The following is an 18,511-nucleotide window of genomic DNA, read 5'->3' as shown; positions in this document are numbered from 1 at the left end:
GCATGTCAAGACTCGTTAGTTGCGTGGCCCCGAGGTCCAAGGTCTATAAAACAATCGAAAATCCAAATAATATTAATCTTAGCCAAACATATACATGTATGTACATACGTAGATGTATTTTAATTGCATCTAAAACTTTATTTTGCTCGAAGGTTCAAAAAACGCATAAAAGTAATAGCTAAAAAATAATCAACAGATTACGAGTCGAGTGAATGCATTTGCACCTGTCCACCTTTGTCGAGGATCAGTAAATGCTGCTCATTGCCCGAGCTGCGGGCGGCGGCTATGTCCATAATATGGGATCTGCTGTCCCCTGACTGCTCCTGGGGGAGTTCCTTGTCCAAGTAAAAGTCGTAGGTGCGCACAGATCCATTGGCCAGGGCGGAGAGACGCCATCCATCATTGGATAGGACCAGAGCCTGGACAAGGTGCTGCCGTAGCCCACTGCCGCTGAGGAGAAGCTGCTGATCAAAGATGCGCATTTCGTAGGAGCGACGCGGCTGCCGAATCAGCTCCAGGGCGGTATCGGGCCTCAGATCGTAGCTTCTGCCCTCCAGTTGAGCTCCATCCATCTGCTGCTCGAAGGAGCGACGCTCGTTGAGGATGATGTTCTGAATGGCACAGGATTTGCCTATGTCCGGATCGTGATCAGCGGTGGATGGTGGCATGCCAGTGGTGGGTCTCTTGTGGCTCTGACGCTGGTTCTGTCGCTGATTGCAATTGAGTATCATCACGGAGCCGTTGGATAGACCCACCGCCACGAAGCTCTCGTTGGAGAGGACACAGAGCGAGGTGGGGAACAAGAAGCGACTCTCGTTGACAGCGATACGGCTGAAGCGTTCTGTCTTCAGGCTGCGCGTGCAGCAGAGCACAAAGTTCCGATTACTGCACACATAGATCAGATCGCTGCCCGTGTCGATGCTGGTGAAGCGCAGCCCCTGCAAGCCCTGGCCCTGCAGAGCCGTGCTCAGGGTCTGCGTCTCGTTCAGCTCCCTCAGCAGATCGTCGTTGTAGATGTTGCCCTGAAACAGGGACTTGGTCTTCTCGTAGGCACTCTGGTTGCTCCGCAGCAGACGCCGCTCCAGGTAGCCCCTCAGGTCGCAGCTGGCGCTCTGCAGTAGCTTCACCCTGGCCCATGGCGAGCTGTATTCATTGCTGGCAGAGCTACCAGCGGCAGTGGCGCCTTCCACCAGCGTCCACATCGTCAGCAAACCAGAGTCATTGAGCGAAGCGTACTATGGAAAGATATGCACAAGTTATAATCCAGAACTCTGAGTGGAGAACTGCTCTCACCTGAATTTCCTTGTGGGTGGCGTGCAATCCTTCTGCCATTGTCTTGGGCTGGCTTCGAAAGCTTCGCACATCCACCATGGCACCGAGATCCAAGGCAGTCGCCTGGCCCAGCGACGGCACCACCGACTGGGTGGCAGCAAAGTGAGTCAAGTGGCCGTCCAGCTTCGAGCAATAGCTGTAGGTCTCGCGCAAATCCCACATGGCCGCACTGCCGTCCCTGAGGCCCGCCACAACTATGTCCGGCGCCTCACTGCAGAAGGCCACGCGACAAACCTCCGCCCAGGTGGACAGCAGGCGCAGCGGCTTGGCGGGGCTGTTCAGTGACCAAACCATCAGCAAATTGGCAAAGTCCTCGCTGTAGACATTGCTCTGCGGCGGGCACTCGTGCACCGTGACCACGAGCTGTCCGTTTCCAGAGCTGCCGAAGATGCGGCGCACGGGCAGAGCATTCAACAGGCCAGTCTGCAAGGGAAGGTGGTGCGGGCTGTTGGGACGATGCTGCACGTTTTCATTCAGAACTTTCACCATCAGACGCGAGGCCTTGTGAAGGAACGTACCGAGACGCTCAAAGTCCGTGGGCTTGGCCAGGCGGAGTCTTTGTTGCTGCTGTGTACGATCCTGCTCCAGGCGATGCAGCTGCTCCAAGCGGGACAGGCTCGTTTCGTAGTCATCTGTAGGTCGCTTCAGCATTGTTTCCGATTCGGCATCCCCGCTGCAGCTGAGCACCATTTGGCCGCCATAGTGGGGCGGATGCTGGGTCCAACTGCTGCGACTGTGCAGTTCCAGGGTCTGGCACTCAGCGTCTATGTAGGGGGATTGGGTCTGAGTGGCCAGCTGGCAGGTGTTCAGCTTCCCGTAGCTCTGCATGTATCCCTCGTAGCTCAGCGGTTTCATCTCGAACAGACGATAGTTTAGGTGGTCGAATCGCAACTTCCGCATAAGCTCCTTGCCGCGGCGGCACTCCACAGGATGAGACACAAAGTTGGCATAACCCCCGTAGTAGACATTGGACGCTGACTCTCCGCTTGGGGTTTTCTCTAGGCCCAGGCCCGTTGTGCTTATGCCAGAGTCTAGCTGCTCCGAGTTGGCCATCGAGTTGGTATCGAAGCTATCGCACTGATGCTGCGTGGATTGGGAGCTGAGCTCCGCCAGCATCGGATTACGGCGCATGTGCATGTCGTAGTGGCCAGAGTCTAGTTTGCGATCCTGCTCCTTGTCCCGATGTATCACTGTGATGGGGTTCTGTGTGGGCTCAGAGTCTTCCTCCTCCTCCTCTTCGACGACGTCTGGCTCTGACATTGGCTGTTCTTTTTTCTCTTCTGGCTCCTCCGACTCTTCCTCATCACCATCATCGTCCACGTCGTCATCATCGTCATCATCGTCCGCTTCCTCCTCGGGTGTGCTGGAACCAGTCTCAAAGTCCGATTCATATGATTCAAAGTCATCGGAATAGTTGTCCGATTCATTGTCTGCTTTCTTTGGCTCCTCAAACTTAACCTCAAAGGCAACCGGTTGCTTCACAGGCAGTGATCCCACCTCGATCTCACTCCTCTGTTTGGCCGACTCCCTCTTGAGTACCTTTACCTCGTCCGGGTCTAAAGTGCGTGTAAATGTGCGCGTTCTGGGCGGGGGTGGAGCTCTTTCTGGCTCCGGGGATGTCTCTGTTGATGATTTTGGCTGCACTCGACGCTTCTGTGGCGGCGATGCCACCGTCACGCTGTGGTATGTGTCCAGCACGGCATTTGGTTTGGACTTCGGCTTGGATTTTACGGGCTGGGGCTGCTGTTTACCGGCAGGCAATGTACTAGGCGATGGGGTCGTCCGTTTGGCAGGCTGGGCAGGATCCCTATTTTTGATTCTGCTCGCATTTGATGGCACTGCAGGTTTTCTGCTCGTGGATGTTGTTGCCACTGTCTTTGTGGGCTTCTTTAGGGCTCTGTCGCCTTCCCCGCTCTCCGGTTGTTTGACCATTGGTTTTCTGTCCTTTGTGGTTGCGCCTGTCCCACTGGCAGCTTGCGATTTGGTGCTTTTCCTTGGCAATTCATTTCGGAGCTAAAAAATTTCAATTTCCAATTTTAACTGTTAATTTTAAGTGCCTGAAGATTTTGCAACACTGGCTGCTGTGCAGCACTGGCATAATCCAAACAAAAGATGTGTCGTGGGTGCGATCGGTCGGTGTTCTTTTATTAATTTTAATTGATTGACAAGTCTCTGCATTATTAATATGCGTATGTGTTCTTGTGCTAGCGTGGCAGCAGTATTTCTGCTGTGAGCTTAATGGCGATACTTGCAAAAATAACCCAGTGAATCAATCAGGTGAAGATGGATAAAACGTAAATGTACTGAGTGAACTTGTGAATATCTCTCGAGTGCCAATTAATGTATATGTGTAATATAATCAATTAAAAGCATAACCGTGCAAGCGTTGTCTTATTAATTGCATTTATCGGCTCACATTTGTCTTGCTGCTTGTCCGCGCTGCATTCTTAGACATTTTATAGCGCCCAATGCCCTCAAAATGGTTAGTTTAAAAGTTTAGTGAATAGAGTTAACGCCAATTGCCACGTATATTTAATCAATTGCAATGCAGACTATCCTCTTTTTGAGTTGTGACAAATTTTTCCTGTTTCCTTGGCAACAACAAACCCAAGTGCATAGCAACAATAACAAAAAAAGCAGCAATAACATGAACAGCTGATGAACAGCTGATGCAACTGGTGAGTAATTGATAGGTTTCGATAGGTTTCAATCATATTTAAACCGCAATTTCAAAAAGAGCAACAACATCGGGTGATACAGGTCGGGTCAGTATGTTATTCTTAAAACAAATTTAGCGTAATATCACATCAATAAATAAGATTAGATTTGTGCTCTTGACTAAGAAAAGTTTCGCCACAGCGGCCAGAGGACCACTAACAACAAAAGAAGCAAGCAACTGCTATTGTGTCGCTGTGCTCCGTTCTCATCTTTGCTGCTGTAGTACTGCGTGGTGGCATATCTATCGTAGATGTGCTCCATCACGCGCTTGGCATTGTCCCTGTGCAGCTCCTGGAGGCCCAGCAGCCCATCCGTGGTATCCCGGAACATTATGTTATTCCTTTTGTCGAAGATGCCATACAAGGTGAAAGGACGCGTCTCGCTTTTGTATTTCCTGCCAAAGAGTTGGTCCATGTCGCGCAGCGAATTGTAGATCTCATTGCGACGCGGCAGTGACGAATTGTGCGTCATCAGGTGGCCTCGTGTCGTCCAATGGAGGTAGCAGAACTCAAAGTTCGAATGCCTCTCAATGCCCCCATACGGACAGAGGGCACGGTAATCCTTGTGGCTGCCACGCGTCACCCAATCGGCAGTCATGTTGCCACTCGCATATTTCTTGTACACATCCGAGCTGAGGAAGGCCACATCTCCGCCCTCGGCCAGGCAGCGCAGGGCGCCCTCATCGCCCTGGTAGTGCATGGGACATTCTCTTCCGTGGTGCGGATGCCACAGACAGGAGTCGCGATGAAAGAAGGAGTGCAGCGAATGCACCAGGCCCGTGCCATTAACAATTGCCTCCTGCACCGACAGATGGGCAGCCCCCTCAAAGGACGGCAGACAGGCACGCGCTCCCCTGAGATCCTTGATGTTCTGATACTTTGAGTCCTTGTGTACCAGCGCCATGGTCACGTATCGGTCGTGCATGTCCAAAGCGAACTCGTAGAGCAGCGGCACGAGATTGTAGTCCCGCTGGGCCTTTACGCGCATCTCCTGATCGACCACCACCACATCGGTGCTCTTGAACCGCGTGTCGTCCAGACACTGTTCCACATTCATGGTTCGCACGCACTGAATGTTGGGCTGCACGCCATAGACCTGCGAGGCCTCCTGCAGCCAGGAGCACTTGATGTGCTGAATGATGGAGGTGGTGCAGAAGACAATGGACCGTGGGGGATTGCACTCGGGGAAGCTGTAGGCCGACTGGAAGGCCGTGGCCTGATCCAGATAGTCGTCGATCGTTATCACATTGTCCAGCGGCACCGTGAGTACATGATAAGTCTCCAGCAGACTCAGAAGAGCGTTCTGCCAGCTGTCGGGCTCATCGTGGGTGAGTCCCGTGACCAGGCGCTGCACCTGGGCGGCATGGGTGCGACGAGCGGCCACCACTGGCCAGGGTTTGGCCACCCACACACACGGTTGTGTCGCATTCATGGGCTGCAGATGCCCATCCGGACAGAGGTAGCTGTACTCCGACGCATCCGCCTGCGCTCCTATGCCCGTGAACTAAAAGATAGACGAGATCTGGCAAAATATCTCAAATTTGGATGGCTTTCCTCCAGTACTCACACCAAAGTGACTCCGCACATCGTCGAGACGGGCCCAGGAGACGCTGCCGCCGCCACTGGTCAGGCAGTAGAGAGCTCCACGTCGGCCCCAGTGCTTGTCGTTCTGGTCGCAGCTGTAGGGATCATAGCACATCTGGCACAGCGAGGGATAGCGGCTCTTGAGGATGCGATCCTGCTTAGGATCGGGCACCCAGGGACCAGCCTTGCAGCTGGGCCCAAAGTATCTCGACGAGGCCGCTATCCGATCCTCTGTGACCGTCAGCTCTGGATCGCATGTCTTGGAAACCAAAGCGGCTTCAAAATACTGCAAATTAAAAGAAAACTTCCATGAAGATGTGTCCCATCTATCGTCCAAGAATCCCTTACATTGGCCAACACCTCCGTCCAGTGGCTGCCCAAACCATAGCCGGGATGACACAGCTTCGCACCGCGCAGATCGTGGACCGTATGAATGTTGGCCTGATTGTCCACCACCGCCACAATTTCGTACTCAAAGTTGGACTCGTGGGAGCGCAGCTCGCTGGCCACCAGTATCTCCACGCTGGCCCATCGCGCTGCCACCAGATCCTCCGAGGTGAGGACACCAAAGTGGGCCGTTCCCTTGTGTATGCGCCGCACGCAGTCCAGCCGGTCCACCCCGATGACGCACTCGATGTTGCTCTTGGCCTCCAGCAGGGGACAGAACTTAGGGGTTTTTTGATATTTACCCCGCGACTCTACCACACAAACCCGCACTAAAAGATTGACAGTTAGTTAGCGGTTAGTTAACGTTTTAGTATATATACTTAATATAATTCGCTAAAAACCCGTTTCCCCCCATCGGCATTAATTATGATTATACGTATTTTTAGGGTTTTTTTTGTATCTTTATCTTTTTCTTTTGTATGCAGTTTTCGGAAATTATAAATTCCCCTCAGCATCGAAACTGGGAAACTTTTTGCAGGTTGATGCGTTCCTCGAATTGGCATAAACCCGCGAAGTGGCGTCACGTTCATGGGGGATCTGGATAGAGCATTTTGGGCAGTGGAGCATTCGCCTCAAGGTTGGCAGGGGGACAGGTTTTTGGGGTTCGGCTTTTAGGTGTGTGTGAGTGTGTGTAGGAGGAGGGGCCAGATACTATCTCTAGCGGGTTTCGATTACCCAGAAACTGAAACCCCCAAGGTCAGCCGCTGCTCTCTCGCTTGGTACTGGACTTGCGAAAATTGGCTAAACAGAAAGGAAAAGGGCGGCATTTACTGGAGGTTGAATATTAAAAACCAACTTTATTTCAGGTTTATTTAGGGTACTGTTGTAATGGTTTATTGTCTTGATATTTAACTACAGTTTTCCCTATTCCCTTTTGTTTTCATTTCCAGACCCATTGCCCAACCGTATACGCCCCTTGGTGTTAATCAACTTACATTTCCCATCATCGGGCGGTGCCACAGCCAAACATATTGATAAGAAGGCCGCAATCATCAGTGCCACGACCATAAATGTAAGCAACTGCATTATTAAATTTATTGATATGTATATGTCGTCGCAGAGGTTTTCTGTCACTTAATTGCCTGTCACTTGAGTGCCGCGTAGAGGTTGAGATTTAGTTAATTTGTTGCACTGTCGTCACTCGGGATTGAGCTGCTTGGAGCTCAGTAAGCATGCAATCGACTATTTATAAATACGAATGAATACGAGTCAAAGCTACAGGCCGGACCGAACCGAACCACTCGCAATGGAAGATCAGCGGCGACTGAAGCCTGGTTTCTGTCAGCTGTGGCGATAAAAACTTGATTTCGATCCGATCGCATTGGATCTCACGAGCTTAAGGCTGTACTACGCACAGCTTAGGATGGTGATGGTGATGAGTCAAGCGGGGATTTGGATATGCCAGATCTATTAGCGTTAGCATCTGGGAAATACCGCACGATGAAAGAGGCACTTTGGCCGCTCTCTTATGTGTGCGCTCTGACAATATATGTACATATGTCTGCTACTACCACCAGTCGATTCCCTTATCGCCAGAGCCGACTTATCAGTCCCCCTGCAACGGGACTGCTGCTACTTCTTCAGTCGGTGGCCGCAGTTCTCAGCGTACGAAGGGCCAGCCAATTGATCTCAGACCTCAGAGCTGTGGGTGCTTTCATCAAGTTTATTTACATTGTTAAAAAAAAATAATAATCGAGTGATTTACATAAATATAGAGCTGTTGAGAATCTAAAACCATTGTTTGCGATTCTAACAACTTAATCAAATCAAACCAAATCGCATTTTTATGGCTTCCCTGCTTCCAGTTCTCTTTGTTCGCCTTCGATAGGTGCTTCACATATTGGCTTTTTTGTCCGTAACTCCCTCCAATATTTGTTGTGTATTTTTTCGACTTGATTAATTATCTGTTTTGGAAGAGGCACCCTCTAATTCGTTTTGCCGGCTTTTGTAAGCTGTTTTTTTTGTGTGTCAAGTGTGCGATTTTGGTGGGTCTGTAAACCGGTTTATACTATAAGCACTTACATACGAGTAGACATACGTATCTATAAGCATTTAATCGTGGGCTGAACGAATGAACATTGTTGCCCCGCGTTCTATAATGGGACCCTAAAATCTTTACCATCTGCAGATAAGATTTGGCGACGTCTTATAGATAGGCGGCAATGGTAGTATAGTTCAAACCTATGCTCTCGTATCTGGCTTTTATGCTGCCGATTACAGCTCTATCCATAATGTGTCTGGAGACGTTTGCTTATCGCGGTGGCTGGGTGGTGACTGAGATTAGATATCGTTTAGCAGGGATCTAATTTACATCCAACATCACTTGATATTTACAGACTCCCCGAGCAGACAGAGCCCGACCCACGTCGAAGACGGCAAGTGCACAAAATATGGTCTTATCTGGCTAGAAGGAGACACCCGACCCGGAGTTCACTCAAAAGATTGCACGTAGCAGACATGATTCTGCCGTAAAACTGTGATAAATTTGACCATTTCGAGATAGCTATTAATATACTGGACAATGGGGCGACTCAATCGACGCCTGCTGCCCATCAAGGCGCACTTTTTCTTCTTTATGGCGGGTAAGTGGAAGATTAGTCCATAAAGACTTCATCTACTATTTTCAATGATTCGTTCGTAGCCATGGGGCCCATTCTGCCGCAGCTTTTGGTGATTGGCAAGCAGCTTGGAGTCCCTCCGGATGTGATGGGATACATAATGGCCGTCTTGCCCATACTCTACGTCCTGGCCAAGCCCCTGGTGGGTTTCCTCGCGGACTATTTCACGGTAAGACAGAGGATCAACTCTAACCATTCCAGACAATCCCCTATTAATGATTTCCGTTTAGCGCCTGCGAAAGTTCATCTTTATTACCTTGATCCTGGTCATGACGCTGGCCTATGCTGGCTTCTATTTCCTGCCCAGTGAGCCATTGGGAACTCATGTCATACGCCTGGACGAGGGCAGTGCCAAGTGGAATGTCACCCTGCTGGATGCACCAATGGAGTGCCCTCCAGAGGTGCTCTCTTCTCCCGCCTTTTGCCAGATGGTGTACCAGGCGGAATGCGAAGGCTTTCAGGCTCTGGTTGTAGCCAATGACGCGGCGGCGGGCCTCAATCTCAGCCAGAACATTCAGCACGGGAATGAGAGCCACCACATGTGCAGCCTCGACTCCGTCTCACAGATCAGTGGGACAACCGTCTACTGCGAGTTGCAGCACACTTACAGCTGCATCTTTGGGAATGGAAAGTTCTGGCTGTACGTGCTCCTGCTGTTCATTGGAACCATTGGCTTCAATGTGACCAACTCCATATCGGATGCCTGCTGCTTCGATCTGCTGGGCGACGAAGAACAGGACAAGTACGGGGCCCAGAGGGTGTGGGGCACCATTGGCTTTGGGGCCACCGCACTGCTGGCTGGCATTGTGGTCGATCTATGGACCGCGGATGCCGTGAAGAGCCTGACCCCCGCTCTGATCATCATGTGCGTGTTCAGCACGCTGGATTTGGTGAGCGTGTCCAAGCTGAAGCTGCCCAAGCTGGGCGGCTCCGATACCATTGCGAAGGATGTTTGGCAGCTGGTGCGACAGCCACCGATTGTCGTCTTCCTGGTGTTTGCCACCATAGCGGGCATTATCGATTCGTTCATCATCTACTTCATGTTCTGGCACGTGGAACAGGTGGCCGAGGAGACCGGCTATATGCATCAGATCAAGCTCATCGAGGGCCTGGTGGTGGCTGCCGAGTGCCTGGCCGGCGAGGTGCCCTTCTTCTTCTACAGCGGCAAGATCATCAAGAAGCTCGGCTACGTCCACTGCATGAGCATGTGCTTTTTCTTCTATGCGGTGCGCTTGTCGCTAATTGCCTGGATCCCGAACCCCTGGTACCTGGTGGGCGTGGAGCTGTTCTTCCAAGGCATCACCTATGCCCTCTGCTACACGTGCATCGTAGCCTATGCCTCGGCTGTGGCGCCGCCAGGAACCTCGTCCACGGTTCAGGGCCTAATGGCCGGCATGGACGATGGCCTCGGCTTCTCCATTGGCTCTCTTATCGGTGGACTCATGTTCAAGCGGCTCGGGGGTCGAGAGAGTTTCAAGTACTTTGCCATTGCCGCCATATGCACTTGTGTAGCCCACATCCTGGTGCGTCCCACCTCCCGGAAGCGGCAGTTCCTGCCGAAACAAGTCTACCAGCAGCCCACGGAACAGGGTCAGGACGAGACAAAGTATCCGCCACCACGGGAGCTGCAGGACATGCGATAACCGAAGATAATCTTTATATATTATATATTTTTAAGATATTTTGTATGTATTTTGTTGCATATTTTTGTACGAACTTTTGACAAGAAACATGTTGTTCAAAAGTTGAATGACTTTTCCCTCAACTTTTCGTGCGAGCACACGCGACGCTATCTCAAGTGCTCCAGCCCCCTCCAGCTGTCATTATTGTTAAATAACACCATACGATCTAGATGGGGGAAACAAAAGAATTTATTGAAAGTGAAACTGGGCCCCGTCGATCAGGCGGCAGATGCTCTCGGCTTAAATGGCACACAATTCCCACTCCATATTTTACCGAAAACAGGCTGGATCGCTCGCTGGTGCTCGAGAATTGAAAGTCCAACCCAAATGTAACACTGATCAGCCGGATTCGGGGAGCCGCATCACATTGGATGTGCCTATGCCATGCAGATCTTAGCCCACTTTGCCGTCCAGTGTTCATGATTTATGCTCGAGTGTGGGCCCCCTTCAGAGCTGTCAGAGTGAGTGGCCCAAGCGCCTAAGTAATCATTCAGAACGCGCTGTGGGGCTATAAAAGCCTGGTCGCCAGCCCAGAGGGGCCCACAGTTCATGCAGATTGAAGATGAAGGTGCTGTGGCTGCTGGGGCTATTGGTTTCGTGGCTATCATCGTTGGCCAGCGCCCGCCAGGTGGGAAGGTGCAGCCTGGCCCGCCAGCTCTATCGGTATGGTGTGCCCTACGGCGAGCTGCCCGACTGGCTCTGCCTCGTGGAGGGCGAGAGCTCCTTCAACAGCAAAGCCATCAATCCCTCCAATGTGGATGGCTCTGTGGACTGGGGTCTCTTCCAGATCAACGATAGATACTGGTGCAAGCCAGCGGACGGTCGCCCCTCCACGGATCTCTGTCGTCTGCCCTGCCGTCTGCTGCTCAGCGACGACATCAGGTACTCCATTGCTTGCGCCAAGTACATCAGACGCCAGCAGGGCTTTTCCGCATGGGTGGCATGGAATAACCGCTGCCAGGGAATCAAGCCGAATGTGAACCATTGCTTCAGAAGAAGATACAGGAACTCGGGATGACATTGATAATAACATATATGTATGTACATATGTGATAAAAGACAGAAATTACCATAGAATTTAGTCAGTTTTTACAGAAAATGTACCCACAAATTGGATTTCTGATAAAAAAAAGCATATAACTAATTTTTAGAAGATATTTTTATGCGCCAAAAATTGATTTTTGATCTGCTAGTTTTTGTGTTGGTAGTTCTTACGACAAGGTCGAGATGCCTGTTCGACGGCGGTCTGTTGACCACCTACATGAAAGAGGAAGTGGATCGCTGCCGCATCGTCATTGGCAACCAGACCTGGGTATTCGAGATGGAGAACGATCCGTCGTTTCCCTGGGCGGGAAAGGGTGTAGCCCATTAATTAATTTAAAAACTCGCTTAAGTTTGATACATGACATCGACATACCAACTACACGGCTCAGTAGCGCCTCCAAGTATACATTCTACACGTGACAACTATCGCTAAGCACATATAAACAAGCTAAACATTTAGGGTCAATATCTACAACCAAGGATAGCATAGCCCGGCACACAGCAAACAGCATTGGACCACACAAAGGTGGAGGAGAAATTAAAAATAAGCCTCTGAATTCGTTTCTCTTATCGCATATAAATAACGATATTTTCTTGTGCATCGGCATGACATGCCAGCCTAAAACAATCACCAATAAATATATTATCAAATTAAGTCAAAAATATATATCGATATGTTGATATATCGCAAAAACAGCTGATCGCCTTGAACTTTTCTCAATTTCCGCAAAAGTTTTTTAACATTTAAAATAGTGTTTACTTATTAATAGCAATGGCATCTGCATCTAGTTCGAGTGCCCGTCACCTCTTCGATGAGTCCAAGAAGCGTCTGTGTGCCCGCGTTGGGATAAACGTGAATAATTTGGGTGAGAAATGGGACACAGGAGGTTGGTTCCTAATAAAATATGTAAACTTTTATGTGGAATTACAGGCTCTGTGGCACGCCAGGTTGTGCGGGCATCCAAAACCAATGAGGTGAGCATTAATTCTTCTTCTTTCTTATCAGAATCAATAAATTCCAGTTTTTTCTCCTTCAGATTATGCATCAGACTCTGAAGAACTTTACTCAGGTCGATGTCGTGTCGGATTATAGCTCTCAGAATCTTCAGAAGATGAGCTTGATCCTGCAGCACGTTGGCTATCAGTACGATGTGATGCAGGACAGCGTCAATCATTTGGATTACCTCAAGGAGCAGGTGACGGCCATGGAAAGATGATTGGAAGAGCAAAAGCCTAGGCAGTAGAAGCACTCACTCACCAGTCACCCTTTAATCATCTAGCATTGCCCTCTATATATTTTCATAAATACCAAAGATAGCCAGGGACAAGGTCTTCCTCTGACCCTGGCTAAGGCCACCGAAAAACCGTGACTACCAGAAGAAGTGCGTCTACCGAGCAGGAGATAAGATAAGGAATGATTCGATGCTGGCTATAAGAGAGCGGACCACAGAGGAGCCAAACGCAGTCGACAACTGGAAGCAAGATGATTAGTTTACGCTTGGGGATATCACTTTGGTTTATCTGGACGGCTGGGGCGCTGAACATCACCGCTGGCCAGCAGGATGGCCGCATTGTGGGCGGCTGGGAGACGAACATTATCCACTTTCCGCACCAGATCTCGCTGCAGCTAGGTACGCGACATGCCTGTGGCGGCGCTATCCTCTCGCCCACCCACATCCTGACCGCCGCGCACTGTGTGCTGGAGTACAGCAAGCCGCAGTACTATGTGATTCGAGCCGGCAGCAGCGAATGGGCAACTGGCGGCAGCTACATTCGCATCCAACGCATCGTTCCGCACCCCAAGTTCCACCAGCCCACGCACATGAACAACGACATTGCGCTGATTCAGCTACAGCAGCCACTCGTCTACAGCGGCAATATCCAGCCCATTGTCCTGGCCGCAAGGCAGGACCGCATCGAGCCATCGGCTCAGCTCTTTGTCAGCGGCTGGGGCAGCCAGTCGATCTCCCAAATGCAGCCGGAGAAGCGCCTACGATACACGGTTGTCCAGCAGCGGGATCAGTCGCAGTGTATCCGAAACTACTTTGGCGCTGGCACCGTGACCAGCAGCATGTTCTGTGCTGGCACCCCGCAGGGTGGTCGCGATAGTTGCCAGGGGGATTCCGGTGGTCCGCTAATCACCAGCATCAATGGACGCATGCGACTCTACGGCATTGTATCCTGGGGCCTGGGCTGTGCCAATGCCATGTTCCCGGGCGTCTATACGAGAGTCTCGGAGTATACCGATTGGATTGCCCAGACGATGACCGAAATGGTTTAAGCTTTATTACTACTGTACATACTTGTGTACTCACTGTACTTATGGCTAAGTTATGAAATAGTTGCCACTGTAAAGTGTCTAGAAATCCCTCTAATATCGTATATAACTCTCTAAATCGATTCTCAAGTTCAGATGAAGATGACTAACAAATAACAAAAAATGCTACTTATTCAAAAATTAATTTGTTTATTCGGTTTTAATGTCAAAAAGTTTACCTTGTTAGGGAATGCAATAATGTTAAAAACTAGTTTCGCGAATCATCGCGAAGCTTTGGCGCAGCTCGGAAAGCTGTGTCGTCAGGCAAAGACCTGTTTTTGGGTCTGGTATCCACGACGATGAACTGCTGGAACGAACGAGAGATGTTGGCCAAGTCTGTTTCAGTTACCGTTCGAAGCTGAACAACAGAGGCGGCACGTTAGCACACGCAGACAGACACTCAGAAGAGACATGGCCATGAAGCAGTTGATGATCATTTTGGTAAGTCGTGGGAGTGATTGCCTCAGCCACAATGACCTAACGGGCGCCCACTCTTCCTGCTTTTTGATTTTGTCACGAAGGTCGTATGCGCACTGAGTGCCCCCAGAGTCGCCTCAGATGTGTCTCATCTTGTCAACCACGAGACCCACAGTCCGGCCAATCCGTACGTGTTTAGCTATCAGGCTGGACGGGCGCCTGGCCATGTGGATCGCCAGCATACGGAGGTGTCCGACGGCTCGGGCGTCATCCGCGGCGCCTTTTCCTACGTGGATCCCAAGAACCAGGTGCGCACTGTCCAGTATGTGGCCGATGAGAACGGCTTCCACCCTCAGTTGAGCCACAAGCTGGAGGACAGTGCCGCCGTCAAGGCAGCCAAGCGCAGACACTTCGACGCGTATAACCGCATTGCACAAGAGCATGCAAGCCACACGCCCGGCCAAGCGGTGAGTGCTCGTGTATAATAGTGCATATGGCCACTGAGCGGATCGTGCTGAAGCTTTGTTTTCCATTCCATTCCCCCCTGCAGTCTCAAGCAGCTGCTCCACACGCTAGCGCCGCGGTGGCCCATGCCACTCAGAAGCATCTGAGTGACTTCGAGCGCATCGCAGCAGAGCATGCGGCCATCGGAGCCCAGCAGGAGGCGCAGCGCCTGGCTCTAGCTGCCCAGTCAGAGCATGGAGAGGTGGAGGATGGACAGTATCATCCTTGAGCACTCTGCAAGTATTAAATAAATTAAAATGAAATAAACTATGGGCTCAATGTATAAATTGGCATTTGAAATGGAAGAGGGGAATATTCTGCTGAATGTTCTGGATAGATGCCCGCCAATCAAGAGTATCTGAATCTTTTAACCCAATTAGTACTCGAATAATTGGAAATCAGATTTCACCTTTTGTCCACACGAAGAATAGTACGAGTAATTTGTATTATATATCAGATTATTCAGTTGAGAGCTGTTTGCTATAAGTACTCGTAGGAATATACCCGTATCATCAAACAACATTTCGAGTACAAAACATGTCAGATCAACTTCTATCGTTGCTTCTTTCGGTGTTCCTTTTATATGGTTATGCCCACGTAAGTTGATCTTCGAAACGATGATACCATACGTTGCGTTGGTATTCTTCTCCTACCTCTCTTTACACAGAGTAATACTGCAATATTTAACCCATGTCGAGGGCAAAAATTCACAACCCCGGAGGAGCAAAGAGCATTCCTTGACAACTGGCTAAAGAACTTGGAAGGCAGAGATCTGGATCGGACTTTTAAGTGCTATGCCACTTGCATGCTGTTCGATATGAATATCATGGATGGTTCGGGGGAGCTACATATGGAGAAGTACCTGGAGACGGAGGCCCTGGAGAAGTCGTGGCCCAAAAGCGTGGCCAACTGTCGCTACGAGTTCGCCGATGAAATGGATATTTGTGAATATGGTTTCGGCATGGCCAACTGTCTAATGTCGCTGAGAGCAGCGACCACTTGGGAATGATAATGATTTAAAAATAAAGCTTTTGCTCTCTCTCACTCTTTAATATTGATAAGGAAAGACCAGATCAGCCGCAATATCATTTCCATTCCCAGTTCTGTTGGAAGCTTCGATTCTATAACACCGCTCCCGCTTCCGCTCCGTACCATTTCAATGGTTCGTCTTACGTTCTGTCTGGCTCTCCTATCGGTGCTGGTTTGGTCGGGCCACGCCTACGAGGTACCAGATGCCAGCGTGCGGGTTTTCTACCCCAAGGGTTTCGAGGTCTCTATACCAGATGCAGAGGGCATCTCTTTGTTCGCCTTCCATGGCAAGGTGAACGAAGAGTTCGACGGTCTGGAGGCGGGACGGTGGGCCCGCGATATACCCAAAGCGAAGCGGGGACGTTGGACCTTTCGGGATCGTGAGACGGTGCTCAATCTGGGCGATACCCTGTTCTTCTGGACGTATGTGGTGTACAATGGCCTGGGTTATCGTCAGGACGATGGGGCCTTTGTGGTTTCCGTATATGACAGTCAAAGGAATTAGCATTCGCATGTGAGGTTTCATATAAAAAAGAAGTAATAAATAAAAGCTTATCAAAGCAGAGCTTTAAATCTCAATGCAATCTATCCTTAAATTCGATATCTTCCAGTGCCAGGAGTAGTAAAATGTTTAATTTTTCCTTAAATACAGATGGTAAATAAATCTTGTTATGCAGCCTGCCGTAATGTAATCAAGTCAATGGATATTTAAATCAAAGGAAGGAAATTTCTTTAATGTAAAATCATATTTCATTGAGTTGTGCCGCCCGTCCTCATCTTGTGTCTGTGTCTGGATGCCGGGACTGTTGCAGGCTCTCATTATGGGTGTGACGTATTTAATTATTTTTGTCAATAAAAAATGCACTTTTCCACAGAAAATTTATGGACTTTTAAACGCCGTAATTAATCATAAATAAAACGCGAGGCATTAATAGCCAAATGGAGCGATGGATGGGCAGTCAGGAGGAGTCTCTGAAAATTACACAAAATGAAGCTCAAACCAAACCATGGGATGTAATGTCCTTTATGCAGTGGACGACTGGTCGGGGGCTGCATGCACGTGTGTGTGTGTGTGTGTGTGTGTGCGTGGATATACTTACTGCACCACCCATCAGACGCATCCGCAGAGAGACAGAGACAAAGCGAAAGAGAAAGAGAGAGATATATTGGGGCAAAAAGTTGCCAAGCTTTCGCAAGGCAAATTGATGAAGTTTTAGTTGCGGCAACTTCGCTACGTGATGTGTGCGTACCAGACAGACGCAATGCCCACGACCACGCCCATTTGACTGTTTTACCCATGCCCTGTAATTGTCATATAGATGGGTATATTGTGGGGATATGGCATTCTTTGATCAAGATTAACAGTCAGTCGATCAATCGTCGCGCTCATAGATATCAGAGCTACAGAAACTAGCCTTGGGATATACAATGCTATGTATGTACATTTGTAGTTATCTCATAAATCTATATGCAATTCGTACAGAGTCGATAAAAAACATCATAGTCGAAGGATGAATGGAAACGGCATCTGTAAATTACAAATGATATATGTACATATATTTTTACATATACATATGTATCTTTTTAAAGATTGTTTCCATATGTTTCTCCATAATTTTTCGAATTATAGCTACATTTTTAGAAAGGTGTCCAAGTATCGTCTATATCTTTGGTTTTCATGTCATTCCAGTACGTTCTCGCCCTTTGTGCGGTGCACGCTGCCGTTCGTTAACTTTTTCTCGCCTTTCTCCTCTTTATGGCTGCATGCTTTTTGTAAGCAACAACAAAGCAAATGCAATTACAGCGTCCATCGTCCGACTATTTTTTGCAGTGCCTGCGTGAGAACGGAGAATGCTGGGGCACAGTAGGTAGAGCCACGCAGGGAAAGGTGGTCGGGCAAATGCTTTTTGAACTAGCGAGGCTGTCGATACCGATACCGAGACCACGCACTACTGCGGTAGTACCTTTATAATTTTGCAGCATTTCCGTGCTTTGCGTAGTGGTTGCGCCACAGTTAAACGCTTCATTGGCGCCTGTATCGCCCGGTTCCCCACCTTTATGCAGGGTACCCATCAGAAATTGCCAAAAATTGCAAGAGTTTCTAGTAGTTTGGAGAGGATAATGGAGAATTTTGTATGCCCTAAGGATGAACATTTTTTCTAACATTTACAGCTGGTTCCTATCCATACTATCCGTATTATTAATAGCATAAACTGATTTATAATGCTGTTTCGATGTATGTGAATAGAAAACAAAGGTTTTCCCAAGCCTTTTCCCATGAGTAAATAGCCAAGAACTGATCTACTGTAGTCAAACCTTGTCCCATCGCCATGTATTGCCTAGCAAACGTTTGTAAAAGTACCATTATATTATCCTGTGGAGGTACGTAGAGGGTCCGGGTCCTGTCGTAGAAGAAGCCTGTTACACACGTTCAAGCGCTTAATGCCCGACACGTTTCGAGCTTTGGGGCGTGCCCGGCTGGGCCGGGCCGGTCCTGCCTGTCGCTCCGGTTCGCTCCGTTGACTGCGAATACACTCCCGTTCGTACCTACATATAGATGTACATATTTTTGTGTTCCTAGTGTCATAAATATTCTTTGCCGCTGCTTTATTTCTTGCCACGACAACGATGACGACTACGAGAAAGCAGTTTATCAATAATGCAAAATATTCAAACGGGGAGGCGATGGAGATGAGGGTGGGGAATGGTTGGCAGGCTGCTGGCATCGCCAGTGAAGCGGCATAAGCTGCTTGGGCCACAGCTAAAGCTCCCATGACCTTCGCTTCGATACCGTCGATTCCCATTCCGATGCAGAGAGTC

General features: G+C 49.4%; 9 protein-coding genes across 11 annotated transcripts; 7 read left to right on the top strand and 2 right to left on the bottom strand.

Annotated features, from left to right (window-relative positions):
- Positions 1-91: 91 nt before the first annotated feature.
- LOC4804649 (transcription initiation factor TFIID subunit 11) lies at positions 92-3,819 on the bottom strand. 2 transcript variants are annotated; one of them, XM_001361140.4, is made up of 3 exons: positions 3,749-3,819; positions 1,294-3,345; positions 92-1,235 (listed from the first exon to the last, which is right to left on the bottom strand). In XM_001361140.4, the coding sequence occupies exons 1-3, from the start codon at positions 3,785-3,787 to the stop codon at positions 198-200; spliced, it is 3,129 nt and encodes a 1,042-aa protein (XP_001361177.3). In that variant the 5' UTR covers positions 3,788-3,819; the 3' UTR covers positions 92-197. The 2 variants fall into 2 exon arrangements, with proteins under 2 accessions (XP_001361177.3, XP_015040076.2); XM_015184590.2 differs by lacking the exon at positions 92-1,235 and having other exon boundaries at positions 1,598-1,777; positions 1,851-3,345.
- Positions 3,820-4,032: 213 nt separating this feature from the next.
- Positions 4,033-7,563, bottom strand: Tsf3 (Transferrin 3). Its single transcript, XM_001361139.5, has 4 exons — positions 7,016-7,563; positions 5,982-6,349; positions 5,617-5,919; positions 4,033-5,553 (listed from the first exon to the last, which is right to left on the bottom strand). Exons 1-4 carry the CDS (start codon positions 7,104-7,106, stop codon positions 4,171-4,173), a joined length of 2,145 nt encoding a protein of 714 aa, XP_001361176.3. The 5' UTR covers positions 7,107-7,563; the 3' UTR covers positions 4,033-4,170.
- Positions 6,972-10,428, top strand: LOC6898582 (major facilitator superfamily domain-containing protein 6). 2 transcript variants are annotated; one of them, XM_015184589.2, is made up of 4 exons: positions 6,972-7,092; positions 8,417-8,662; positions 8,722-8,867; positions 8,929-10,428. In XM_015184589.2, the coding sequence occupies exons 2-4, from the start codon at positions 8,602-8,604 to the stop codon at positions 10,339-10,341; spliced, it is 1,620 nt and encodes a 539-aa protein (XP_015040075.2). In that variant the 5' UTR covers positions 6,972-7,092; positions 8,417-8,601; the 3' UTR covers positions 10,342-10,428. The 2 variants fall into 2 exon arrangements, with proteins under 2 accessions (XP_015040075.2, XP_002138602.2); XM_002138566.4 differs by lacking the exon at positions 6,972-7,092 and adding an exon at positions 7,663-7,724.
- A 114-nt stretch (positions 10,429-10,542) lies between these two features.
- Positions 10,543-11,558, top strand: LOC4804646 (lysozyme P). Its single transcript, XM_033378887.1, has one exon. The coding sequence runs from the start codon at positions 10,943-10,945 to the stop codon at positions 11,396-11,398; it is 456 nt and encodes a 151-aa protein (XP_033234778.1). The 5' UTR covers positions 10,543-10,942; the 3' UTR covers positions 11,399-11,558.
- Positions 11,559-12,082: 524 nt separating this feature from the next.
- BORCS7 (BLOC-1 related complex subunit 7) lies at positions 12,083-12,852 on the top strand. The gene is made up of 3 exons (XM_002138565.3): positions 12,083-12,290; positions 12,356-12,399; positions 12,462-12,852. Exons 1-3 carry the CDS (start codon positions 12,197-12,199, stop codon positions 12,639-12,641), a joined length of 318 nt encoding a protein of 105 aa, XP_002138601.1. The 5' UTR covers positions 12,083-12,196; the 3' UTR covers positions 12,642-12,852.
- Positions 12,853-12,878: 26 nt separating this feature from the next.
- Positions 12,879-13,886, top strand: LOC4804645 (trypsin 3A1). The gene has a single exon (XM_001361137.4). The coding sequence runs from the start codon at positions 12,908-12,910 to the stop codon at positions 13,703-13,705; it is 798 nt and encodes a 265-aa protein (XP_001361174.2). The 5' UTR covers positions 12,879-12,907; the 3' UTR covers positions 13,706-13,886.
- Positions 13,887-14,004: 118 nt separating this feature from the next.
- Positions 14,005-14,949, top strand: Cpr57A (Cuticular protein 57A). Its single transcript, XM_001361136.4, has 3 exons — positions 14,005-14,182; positions 14,263-14,625; positions 14,709-14,949. The coding sequence occupies exons 1-3, from the start codon at positions 14,153-14,155 to the stop codon at positions 14,889-14,891; spliced, it is 576 nt and encodes a 191-aa protein (XP_001361173.2). The 5' UTR covers positions 14,005-14,152; the 3' UTR covers positions 14,892-14,949.
- Positions 14,950-15,029: 80 nt separating this feature from the next.
- LOC4804642 (Odorant-binding protein 57e) lies at positions 15,030-15,706 on the top strand. Its single transcript, XM_001361135.4, has 2 exons — positions 15,030-15,259; positions 15,330-15,706. Exons 1-2 carry the CDS (start codon positions 15,200-15,202, stop codon positions 15,669-15,671), a joined length of 402 nt encoding a protein of 133 aa, XP_001361172.2. The 5' UTR covers positions 15,030-15,199; the 3' UTR covers positions 15,672-15,706.
- A 43-nt stretch (positions 15,707-15,749) lies between these two features.
- On the top strand, positions 15,750-16,570 carry LOC4804641 (gram-negative bacteria-binding protein 3). The gene is made up of 2 exons (XM_033378888.1): positions 15,750-16,205; positions 16,344-16,570. The coding sequence occupies exon 1, from the start codon at positions 15,822-15,824 to the stop codon at positions 16,194-16,196; it is 375 nt and encodes a 124-aa protein (XP_033234779.1). The 5' UTR covers positions 15,750-15,821; the 3' UTR covers positions 16,197-16,205; positions 16,344-16,570.
- The last annotated feature ends 1,941 nt before the right edge of the window (positions 16,571-18,511 follow it).

Source organism: Drosophila pseudoobscura, chromosome 3 (genome assembly GCF_009870125.1).
Source record: "Drosophila pseudoobscura strain MV-25-SWS-2005 chromosome 3, UCI_Dpse_MV25, whole genome shotgun sequence".
NCBI lineage: Eukaryota > Metazoa > Arthropoda > Insecta > Diptera > Drosophilidae > Drosophila > Drosophila pseudoobscura.
Note: the sequence above shows the minus strand (reverse complement) of the source record. Positions and strands in the feature narration are given on the sequence as shown.